Source organism: Haliotis rubra, unplaced genomic scaffold, assembly GCF_003918875.1.
Source record: "Haliotis rubra isolate DU_JTF1 unplaced genomic scaffold, ASM391887v1 Scf1178, whole genome shotgun sequence".
Classification (NCBI taxonomy): Eukaryota; Metazoa; Mollusca; class Gastropoda; order Lepetellida; family Haliotidae; genus Haliotis; species Haliotis rubra.
The window spans coordinates 225,967-238,277 of NW_025765090.1; the positions used below are offsets into that span (position 1 = coordinate 225,967).

The 12,311-nt window shown below is 44.5% G+C and overlaps 1 protein-coding gene and 1 long non-coding RNA gene across 2 annotated transcripts in view; one reads left to right on the forward strand and one right to left on the reverse strand.

Annotated features, from left to right (window-relative positions):
* Positions 1-11,608, reverse strand: part of LOC124258948 (replication factor C subunit 1-like) — a 47,224-nt gene extending 35,616 nt beyond the window's left edge. The window contains 5 exon segments of the mRNA XM_046693020.1: positions 2,347-2,445; positions 10,043-10,230; positions 10,385-10,456; positions 11,275-11,362; positions 11,564-11,608. Of these exon segments, the coding sequence (XP_046548976.1) occupies positions 2,347-2,445; positions 10,043-10,230; positions 10,385-10,456; positions 11,275-11,362; positions 11,564-11,608 (492 nt within the window).
* On the forward strand, positions 3,282-9,725 carry LOC124258912. The gene is made up of 3 exons (XR_006893708.1): positions 3,282-3,398; positions 5,138-5,140; positions 9,699-9,725. It is a non-coding gene; the product is annotated as an uncharacterized LOC124258912 (long non-coding RNA).
* Positions 11,609-12,311: the final 703 nt, after the last annotated feature.

Sequence of the window (12,311 nt, forward strand, 5' to 3'; positions counted from 1 at the left end):
TAAACTGTAGAGATCACACATGTTGTAGATCTTTTTGTTGAGTTTTAAACTCTGACAAAACCATCCGTTTTCATCATTGCTTCGTTTTATTCAGCCGTATGGTAATAGAGTCGACGTCAACATCCTGCCTGTTAATGTAAGAGTATGTTAACCCTAGGGTTCGTGAACCCTGTAGATGTCTTCGTTGCTGTTATCTGCCTGTAGATCTGAGAGTTCTGGAACCTTTAGATGTCTGCAACTTTCTCAAAGCTGTGCATAGGTTAGAAGGTACCTTGGATATAGGTTCAATCGGAGGCATAGTCAAGGGCATTGGGGGTGAGGATCAGCTACGGATAACCTGTGCCTGCAATCACTGCAAGATTTCATGAAATGTAAACGAAGTTACATAACGATGAAATTATGACACAAATACAAATAATTTTTACAATTTTTTTACATATAATACATAGTAGTTATTGACAAAACCATACATAGTGTAATTTTGAAGAATAGGATCTAAATAAAAAGGATATAATGCCGTATACGGGACTCCAGTGCTCGCCCAAGATACTAGTTTATCTGAAGCCGAATGAATCAAGATGATTCAACTTGTCTGAGATGGAAGTAAGACAAGAAGTGCTCCCCCCGTGTTATAACGGAAGTTGGAAGAATAGGATCTCGGACATGCCGCTACACAGTTCCAATGGGTGGGATACAGGACGTATCTAAGGACAGCTGATGAATCCAGGAAGTGGTTTGACCTACTACCAATCCGCCGGATTCTATAAGCTAATGATCATGAGTCAGGATAAGAAAAAATATGTAATTTTTCAAGTAAAATTGATATTTTTATACTTATCCTGACTCATGAGATCAAGCCCTTCCGACCTCCTCGCTGGAAACACTTCGGATTGCACAGCAGATCCAAGTGCTTGGGCAGAAAATTCAGGAGAGAGTGACAAGTAAGGCTGGTCACATGACTGTTTGCGCAGGAAAAGGGAGGTAACTCATGGGTGAGTGTATTTTTACGTCCACTTCGGGAACTTCAAGGGATTCAAGTGTTCCACTACCATTTGCAAGGGAAAGGGAGATAAGCAAAAGATCATGAGTCAGGATAAGAAAAAATCATGTATATATTTGTTGAATATTAACAAGGATATAAAGTTGACAGTCACAATCTTGAAGCAATTTTTAACAAAGGCAGACTCCATTTTGATATAATACATATAAAAAAACAGACAAAAACATGGAAAGTTGGCAGTCACCAATATAATTATAATAATGATAAATTTTGCACCTAGAATCCAACACAATGCTGCTCTCTGGCGTTACATTATTACCCTGACGGAACTGTACTTTTAAAGCCGCTAGTAAGTGCTTTGCGCGGCCGTACATTCGCTTCTCAGATACCCATTTTAAACTGGGTGGACTTAGTGCAATGTGGACGAAGTGCCTTGCCCAGGGACACAACACAGTATGAGACTCAGGTCACAAATTTTGGTGTCTCCACCGTGATTCGAACCCGGGCCTTTGACGTGAGAGGCCAGCATGCTAACCACTACACCACTGTGCTCCACATAAATAAATATATATGGATCTCATACTGTGTTGAGTCCCTGGCACTTGCTTCGCTTCACATTGCACTCAGTCCACATTGCACTCAGTCCACCCAGTTGTTCAAAATGGGTACCTGAGGAAGCATATATGTATAAAGAAAGTGAACCTATATGGTCGCTATAATGAAGCTAATTACACGGATCTTCTCCTGTTGTGTAATTATTTCAGAAAGTACTTCTTATATATATATATATATATATTAGCTGCAGAAAAAACACTGGCATATTGACAGTCCCATTGAGAGGGAGTGAAGTCAGAAAAAGCCAAATGCCTGCCAGCTCAAGTTTCAAGATAATAATAGGGCCCGTATAATAAGTAGGTCACAGCACTTCGCGAGACCTTAGTACTTCCTTTGACAAATGTTTCATACCCTTACAAATGGTCTCATGGTTGTCAGTTGACAGCAAGGAACCGATAATCCTTGCAGGAATAGCAAATTTCCCAAAATTAGCCAACTATTACGACTGTCAACAGCGATGACAGCCAAGCATGGTTGTACACTTGGTACGGTCAAGTAAAGTCATATTTGGGGGTTGCACAATTTGGAACCAGAACTGGTTCTTGAATATATGCTTGTCACTGGAAATCTGGTACTGGAAGTAAGCAGGGCCCTGTCACGCAGATCGCAAGATGGTGCATGCAAAGTGAGCCAGGAACCATCTTAGTTTCAAGTAGCACCTCGCAAGACTTACAGGCCCAATTACCTTGAATAAATATGTTTACACTTTTAACAAAGATGGCAAATCTTACTTTCTTGGGTAGCACTTCGTCATCAAGCTGGGACAGAGTCTTCGAAAAGTCATCGTCATCATGCATCTCTACATCACTGGAATTTCTTCTCTCAGTCGACTATGAAGTTACAAACAATAACACTTCATCATAATATGTAGGGATGTATAAATGGCATGATTGCAACAGTGTTTTTTACCCCAAAAAATCAATTTTTTTAATTATAGGATATTTATATAGCGCACATATCCAGGCAACTAATACATGCTCAAGGCTCTGGTATTTGTTCCCTCGATCATTGGATGTCAATCTCAACGTCACATCGTTTCATCAATCTCAGCTCCCGGGGAGTATACAACTCTTGCAGCCACTAGGCGCACCGAGTTATTGTGGCTTTCTCATCCTAACGAGGTACCCATTCACAGCTGAGTGAACTGGGACACATAGTCACAGTACTTTGTCCAATTTCACTGCACGTTGCTGTACCCGCAACTAGGTGTTTGCACGTATTCATGTGGCCACCATCTGGTCATATACCAACAGATTCGTGGGTTCTTTTAAGTGCCCAGGGTTGTGTACTGTACACTATTTTCATCATTTAGTAGACAACTGTCATCATTTAGTTAGCGCTATGTATTTAGAGATTTGCAGTTGAAGGGGAAATGTTCAATGCCAGGGCATTTCATTTCTTTAAAGTTCCAGGCATCAAAATGCCTAATATCATCTGCAAATCCCAAAACAAATTGTACTTATCAGCATTATGAAAATGAAAATTGATATTTTAGAGTAAAATTGATATTTTATACTATCCTGACTCATGCTTATTGCTTGTCTTCTTCTTCTTGCAAACATAGTGGAACACGTGTTTCTCCCTATTGAAGCTCCCTTCAATAAAAACATTACGTAAAAAATCACAACTCACCATGAGTTATCCCTCTGGCCGCTTTTGACGGGGAAAGTGGCCACCACCGGCCCTCCCACATGCTTCACTCCTCGATTTATGAGCCTGACACTTTAATTTGCAGGAAATCCAAAAGTGTCTAGCGGGAGGGTTGGGAGGGCTTACCTCATGAGTCAGGATAAGTATAAAATATCAATTTTATTCAGAAAATTACATATTTTTCCTTATCCTGACTCATGCTTATTGCTTGTAGAACTGGCCGGATTTGGAGGCTGGTCAAGTTACTTCTGGATTTCATGTAGTGATTTACGCCTTATATACCCCCTATGGGAACTTCATGTTGGCACTGCTGTTTTTCTGCTGCTGCTGTAACCCTGTACTTCCAGCTGTTCTGACGGGGACCACAATAGTTCACTTTGGTCCTGGCTTCTGTTAACATTTTATGTGGATTTTATGATTCCATCTCTTGATGCAAGCATCAAGTGGAGAAGTTTAATTTTCCTGTAACGCAGTATCCTTACAAGTACTGGGTCATATCACTTATGCTAGTCTGTCCTTAGACGCATATAGACTCCAAGCTGAACTCTTCCGAAAGTGTAGGCTTTATCAAGTCATGTGATAAAAGGGCGCAGACTTCGCCTCAACGCCTTTGAGGGACTGTCAACTGTTGTGCAACAACCAGCGGGCCGAAACGGTGAATGCCAGAGACGCCCTCGGTGGCGATGTCCCTCAGGTAATGGTTGGCAAACACCATGTCTGATTTCCAAAAGCAGCCGTCCATTATCGTCCTGATAGAGCAATTCCCATGTAGAGCGAGTGTTGATGCCAGAGCTCTAATCTCGCAGTGGGTTGGAGGTTCTTAGAGGATCTAGTCCAGCTGCTTTGTAGGCCCGTGAGTATGACAATTCTGATCCAGATTGATATCGTAAAGGGAGACCCTGTCTGCTGCCGCTGTTGATATCGGACTAAAAGACGCTTGAATTTCCGCCTCCTGATCCTGGATTTTTGTAGGTAGACTTTCAATGCTCTCACTGGGCACAAGGATAGGTCCTGCATATCCTGTGGTCCAAGAACGGATGATCATGCCGGGACGTGGAATTGTCTGTCCGGTTGACCTGGCAGTTGATTCTTTGCGATGAAATCCCATCGCAGTCCCATATGCACAGTGTTTTGATTTTCATCAAATCGCGGTTCTCTCAGAGAGTCCAGAGCATGTATTTCTGACATCCTGGCTGCTGTTGCTAGGGCTGCAGCAGGAACAGCGCCTTTTGGCGCCAAGAACTTGAAGGATGTCCTCTCTAATGGTTCAGACGCCGCTGGTGAGATGTCGAGAACCACGCTTGAGGTCCCACCCGAGCTTTAAATCTCTGTTGTTGGTCCTCCAATTTATAAGAGCGTAGTAAGGCCAGTAACTCTGGTACTTTCGTCCTCATGGAGATGACTGAGCTCAATGCCGCTAGGTATGTTGAAAGTGTTGACCCTTTTAACCGCTTTGTTTGTCGCAGGTGACAAAGGTAGTCCGCCACTTGAGGATGTGTTGCCTTTATAGCTGTAAAACCTGTCCTCGCAGCGTATGTCTCGAAGCTTCGCCACTTGTCGTCGTACAAGGTGCGTGTAGACTTGCGTAGAGCTAGTGTGACTGCTTTCGCTGCCCTGGCGGAATATCCTCTCTTGTTCAAGCACGCCTTGATACAGTCCACACGTGTAGTCGGAACACCTCTGGGTTGCCGTGCACCTGCTTTGTGTGAGGATGTACTAGTAGATTCGTCCACTCTGGTAGTTGCAGTTGAGGTTGTCCTAATTCTTGTATGAGAATGGGGAACCATATTCTCGCTGGCCAGTAGGGCACGACCAAAATCAGTTGTAGGTCCTTCGTCTGGCTGATTTTCTGCAACACCCTCGGTATTAGAGCTGGTGGTTGAAACGCGTACGCCGCTTAGTCCTTCCCAGGAGATGCTTAGAGCCGCCCGCTGCCCATGCTCGTGGATCTGGTATTGGTGAGACTAATGTTATCAGTTGATTGTTGAATCTCGGCTTAAGAGGTCTATTAGTGGTGCTCCCATCTCTTTGTATGATCTGCTTGAAGATCTCTGGGTGTAGCATCCATTCTGTTGGGGACGGCTGTGTTGGACGGACAGTGCGCCTGCGCGATCACATTCTTGGCTCCTGGAATGTGGCATGCTCTTATGTGGATGTTCAGGTCGCCTGTTATGCGCCGTAACAGTTGAAAGCAGAGGTCCAGGAGGTTCGACGATCTTGTTGATCCTTGCCTGTTGATGTAGAACGCCACTGTGGAGTTGTCCGTATGTACCATCAGATGCGCATCCTGCAGAATGTTGGTCCAGGGGAGTATGGCGCTTACTACTGCTTTCATTTCTAGCATGTTGATGTGCAGAACTTCCTCCTCTTGGTCCATGTCCCAGCTGACACGCCGTTGTCGCAGATGTGTGCCCCAACCTTGGAGTGATAAAGTGGCCCACACGAGATGCGCCGCACTCCTCGCTCTGCTAAATAGGTGCCTCCGCAAACATTCGATCTCTGGGTCCACCATAGTAGATATGGGCGTAGTGCGTCCGGGAGTCCGAGTCGTCCAGATGAGCATTGACGAAGACCTGTAGAGGGCGTAGTTGTAGTCTCCCTCTGACTGTCATGTCTTGCGCTGATGTGAGGAGACCCAACAGACTCTGCCATTGTCGTAGTGGCCACGGAGAGAGTAGAACCTATGCAGATCATCTGTTGTATCTTGAGCCATCGGGTCCTCTGGTACCACTATGCGGTTCTGTGTTGTGATGAACCGGATTCCTAGGAACTGTAGGTCCTGTGTAGGTTCTAGGTCCGACTTGAGGAGATTCACTAGCCACCCCAGTTGTGTAAGCAGTCTGATGGTGAAGTCCAGTTGAAGTCTTAGATGCTTGGGATCTTGATGTACTTGAATCCCGCCGCCTAGGTAGAATGCATTGGCGTGAGACCTCGATGATGCAGGTAGGTATGCGACTATGGGCTTCGGCCACCCTTGTAAACAACCAGGGGCTGATGATATTCCAAATGGCAGGACCTTCCATTGGTAGTGTCAGCCCGGCCCAGTATAAACCTCAGGTACTTCCTTGAGTCCGATGTACAGGAATATGCAGGTAGGCGCCCTGTAGATCTATGCTGGCCATGTAGTCCATCGGACGGACGAGGTGTTGTGGTAGATGTATCATGCTGAACTTTGGTGGTCTGCGTAGATAATCTTTGTTGAAGGCCCTCATGTTGTAGATGAGTCGGAACTTTTCTTTGGAGTTTTTCTTTGGTACTAGGAAAACTGGGGAGTAGAATCCTGGTGAGAGCTGGTCCTGGTCCACCACTTCTATGGCTTCCTTCTCTAGTAGAGATGTGACCGCTTGTCGTAGCCTCTCTGTCCGATGGGTCGTGAAGTTGAACTTCTGGGGTTCGTCTGTCAATGGCGGAGTTGCTTGAAGTTGTATGCGATATCCGTCTCTTAGGATGCTGGATACAAAAGGATCTTGAAGAATTCCCCAGTTTTCCCGAGTAGCGCTGGGACGTCTGCCTGATGACACTGGCTAGGGTATCGATGGACTTTATCATGAGGACCTCTCTGGAGTCTTTGGTAACTTCTTTGGCGACGTTGTCAATCTCCCCTACGAAGATGGATGGCGTCGACCATGGGGCTGTGTACATCGACTTTGTGAAGCGTTCACTCCAGTTGCAGGATGCTAGTAGACCTTGCCGCCTCGCCAATGTCAACCCTGCTGAGATGGATGATAGATGGTCCGTCATAAACTGCTGGTCCTTCTTCTGCATGAGTAGAGCAGAGTAGATCATCCGTCCTCCCTCTGCGTAGAGTCCTTGAACTTCATGGCGATGAACGCCTCGCTCACTGCCCTGGATCTATTCAGGCCGAAGAACATCCTTCTGGTCATAGTCTCTATCTGGCGCCAGCTTTTGTCGTCAATCTTGTAAGACTTGGTCCGGGCGGCGCTTTTGATGACCTTGTAGTTATCATCGATGTCCTGCGCCATGAAGGGGTCCATATTGTGCAGAGAGAACTTCTTAGCATTGAACTGTGGAATATTCGGCGCCTGGGATTTCGCTGCCTCTGTGGAAGGCGCCCGTTCTTCTGGAACCTCCAAGATGGGATCAATTGGCGGTAGAGTGATTGTGTCTCTACATCATCGCCTTTCATCAGGTAACGCGGAGTGCTGCATTCTTCCTTAGAGGGTGACGCTAACTCCAGTCCGCTGGCCATCCAGTATCTGATCTCGCGCCGGAGAAGATAATACCGCCATCCTCCTCTGTTTAAGGGCGCTTGATCGGAGATCGTTGAACATCCTCCGCTGGGGATCTGTGTGGAGACCTCGTGCGGAGACCTTCGCGGGAGATGAGCCTGTAGAGCTGTGCCTGTAGGGCCTATCAGAGCGGAGGTGAGCCGCTCTTTGGTTCGTGGAAGGCCCTCGCTAATCCTCGACGATCTGTGAGATGTTGATGACGCCCTGAGGCTGTCTCCAAGACCTTCGCCAAGGCTGTTCATCTGCGCTGCCCATGGAATGCCTCTCCACGCGCCGCCGGCGGGGTCCTTGTGCAGGTCCGGTCCTCCCCTGCGCAGTGGTGTCCAAGGCTGGTTGTCGATCTCTTTCCTGCGGAAGTTTCTCCATCATTTCCATGATCTGTTGTGAGAACTCGCTGCATGAAGGCTCCGGGTTGAATGTTCGCGGTGATAGATGAGCTGACCTCTGGGCGCTGGTAGCTTATATGGTCCAGTGATCGCCATCTGCCGCCAGTGTAGATACCTCGACTGCGCGTGATAACTGGCGCTTGATGTTACCGCTGCTGAGGCCTGCTTCTTCTTGGGGTGATGTATCCGGGATGAGGAGCGGCCGCCATCATAGAGTTCTTTCCTCCATCGGAACATTCTCGGCCGAAAGTCCTAGCTGTCGCGCAGACCTCCCGCGGAGCTGCTCGTCGCCTTAGGGTGCGCGGCCGCCTCTGGCGAGGATGGCTTCTTCTTCTTCGCTCGCTATGAAGGGATGTTCGGCGGCAGCCCTCTTCTGGCGCAGGTGGCGGACAACGCCCCACTTCATCCTCCGAGGACATCCCGGGCGGATCACTGGAGGGAAGAGGGTCATCTGACATCAGTTGACACGTGAGGGATTCAGCCGGGCTTATCCATGACTTGAACAAGTCTCCTGGATCTGTCTTTGCACCTCTGGCACGCAAAAATATATTTATTAAATTCAAAATTGGTTAAATGCTGACAAAGGTTGCAGCAGAGCTGGAAGTACATGGTGTTGTGCAGCTAGGGCACAATAAATGCGGGTCTGCAGTAGCTTAACCTAAACTCACAACGAACAGGTTTTCATGAAATGTAAACAACTGAACAAACACGGACAAAACCGTTGAATAAACAGTGAAATTTACTTAATTAATTTCAAACCATATTGTTGAAGGATACTCCCTAAACCCCTATAAAGGTAATGTATAGGGTAATAACTAATAAATGAAAGGATATAGTGCCGTATAGAAGACACAGGCGCTTTCCCAACTGTCCACTAGGGCGAAGAAGAAGAGAGTGAAGCATGTGGAAGCGGTGGCGCCACTTTTCCCGCCAAAACGGCCAGACGGATAACTCATGGTAAGTAGTGATTTTACGTATGTTTTTATTGAAGGGAGCTTCAATAGAAGATACAAGTGTTCCACTAACGTTCGCAAGAGGAAGGAGACAAGCAATAAGCATGAGTCAGGATAAGGAAAAATAAATACTTATCAGCATTGTGAAAATGAAAAAAAGGTACCTGACATCATTTAGTCATTATTTCAAAGGTGTTGCTGTCTGGAAGCAATTATCTTTATATGATCAACCTCCGAAATTCAGCAAACAGAATTTAGTAATAAATCCAAATGAGAGTTACCTCCCTTGAATTAGATGTACCAAAAGCGTATTTCCTGAACCGCATCTCCAGATTTTACAACTAAAGCAACATTGAACATAGGGCACTGCAATGGCGGCTCATGTTGATGCTTTCAAAAACGATAGATCTGAAGAGCATTAAGAGTTTGGTTATGCTTGACCCATGAAGATCCGGCTTAGAATTGATCTGCAGTAACCAATGCTTGTCGTAATAGGCGACTAGCGGGATCAGGTGGTCAGGCTCGCTGACTAGGTTTACACATGTCATTGTACCTTAATTGCGCAGATCGATGGACTCACTAGACTGTCACAAGACTGTTGATCACTAGACTGTCTGGTCCAGACTCGATTATTTAGAGACCGCCACCATGTAGCTGGACTGACTGACTGACTGAGTTTGGTTTAAACCAAACTAGCATATTCCTTCAATTCACGGTGGGGACACCAGAAATGGGCTTCACACATTGTACCCATGTGGGATTGAATTCCAAACTCAGTAGGTTTTGTTACAAAACATAGTGCTACCTTTGCTCAGCACATCAATTTCAACATTGTTTATGCTAGACTGACTGACTGAGTTTAGTTTTACGCGCTTTAGCAATATTCCAGCAATATCAGTAGGACACCAGAAATGCTTAAAACATAGTGCATGTGGGGAATCGAACCTTCTTTCAGCACATCAATTTCAACATTAGGCTGGCTACGACTGGTACGAATGACAGTGCAAAGCCTACAAATCGCAGTAATGAGAAACAATGAAATGTTTTGTAAAACTGATGGTGATTGGTCTGTTTTGTTTTGTGAACACTTTGGATGTTGCAGTAAGTATCACTCTCTTTGTTGCTGTAGGGGCCACACTTTCTGTCTGTATATAATATCATTATTATATTTTGATAATGAAAACCCACCTGTTTCCTCTTTGCTGCTGCTATTTTGCGATCACTCCTCTGCACAGAACTACTTCCGAAGAAATCCGAGGCAGAGATTGGTGTCTTTGCCTCAGGAGTTTTAGCACTAGATTGCTTAGGTTTGGGTGGTGTTACTGTCACAAAGCCATCTAATGATGATCTCTTCTTGGGTCTATCAGTTTCCTCATCTGTAAATACAGAAATGTTCTGTATTTTTTGCCATTTTTAAATGACTTTCTTGCTGGATAATTTGTGGAAATGATAGCATAACACCAGAAATAAAGCTGTTAGTACTGTGTCCTTGGACAAATCCATATTCAGATCTCAAGTTATCGGTCTTACCAGAATCATCAATGAATACAACAGCTTCCTTCTTCTTTTTGTTTTTCTTTGGAATTGGCTCCTCATCCGAATCTGAAAAAGTGAAACAGATCAGACATGTATTCAGGATCAGTACCCTTGCTATGCTAAGTACAGTGGAAACCTGATAAGTCAAATTTCAAGGGACTCGCCATAATTGTTTACTTATCAGGTATTTTACTTATTCAAACTTATAAAAACCAGCTAATGACAACCATATGCATGTATATATGTATGCATATGTAACAATGAACAACTTATCAGGGCTGGCCTCCAGTTGTCAGTGTACTGTCAACTGCATGACGCCAGCGAGCTGTAAGTAGGATGTTTGTTTAACTGGAGACTGACACGTGCCTCTCATGTCAGATTATGTGGTAATCACTAATTTAGTTATCCGGTCTCTTTTGTTAAGTAATCTACTTCCAGGGACCGTGAGAAGATGTTTAGTTAAGCGGTATTGTTTACTTATCTGAGTTTAGTTAACAGGACTCTAATAGTGATAATTAATGAAGAAATTTGCCGGGACCAAAGAAAAGTGTTTACTTATCGGGTCTGTTTAGTTAAGTGGTCTTTACTTAGGCGGTTTCCACTGTATTTCAAAACATTTTTCAAACTGAAGTAAGGCCATAGGTACCGAAGGAGTAGTTTCATCATGACGGAATATAGTTGAAATAGCCCCCGTTGAGAGACAATTCTAAAATGAATTTATCTCAGATGTTTAGTAGTATCTAGCATACACTATATTTGGGATTACACATCTCAGGACTTCTCAATTACAGTGGTCATTTTCATATGCTGTTAGCACATATGCTGCATCAAGGCATGAAAATAGAGTTACCACGACAACATCGAAAGATTCAGATCACACTCACCTGATTCTATTCTTTGTGTTTTCTTGGATCTCGGTTTTCCCTTCTTGTGTACAACATCCTCGGCATCAGCCTCCTCTTCAGTCGTGCTCTACAATGACAATATACACAATGACGACTTTGTTCTTGTATCGCGTGCAAAAAGAATAACCATTTTACTAACTCATGAAAGTGCCATCTCAGGAAGCAGGCATTAATCTGGGCATCCAAAGTAACTCTGACAAAGTACTGAATTGTTAACTGCCAAGGAAACTCAACAAGGCTGCCTTGTGTTACATTGTGTGACACTGACTGCTGTGATATATCTTGGGACATCAAACAACACTGATATCTTCATGTTGATACTACTGACCACTGGTTCATCTAGTCCTGGGGATTATTTGCCATAGCTTACAGGCTGGTGTTAAGATGTTACAATATGTTGTATCATATCATCATATCATCATATATTCTATCATATTATAAGATAAACTTGTTACCTCTTTTTCCTTTCTTGTTTTTGTGTCAGTTTTATGGGAGTCTCCACTGTCTTTTTCTGGAGTTTCTTTCTGTAGACGTTTTCCTTGAGCCTTTCCTGTTGGACTCTGACAAATGTTTCTTCTTTTCATCATTACCAGTGTCTTTGCCTCTCTTTACCCCGACTGGGCCAAAGAAATTCCTTATATCCTGAACAGAAAATATCATCAAAAGTAGAAATACAGGTAGCATGTTTTACCAGAAACCAACTTGTCCAATCATCCTCTTCTGTAGCATGTAGCCACTAGTCCTGTACACATGGTATATCCTGAGTTTGCATACTTCAAAATTCCTCAACTAGACAACTTGTCCTCTAGGGCAAGTAGATATCATCTTTCAGTCATCCTGCAATATGATTCCTTACTACACCTAAATTTTGGAGGGGTTAGAATTGATCTTCAGTAACTCATGCTTGTCGTAAGAGTTGGGATCGGGTGGTCAGACTCGCTGACTTGGTTGACACATGTCATCTTATCCCAATTGTGTAGATCGATGCTCATGTTCTTGATCACTGGATTGTCTGG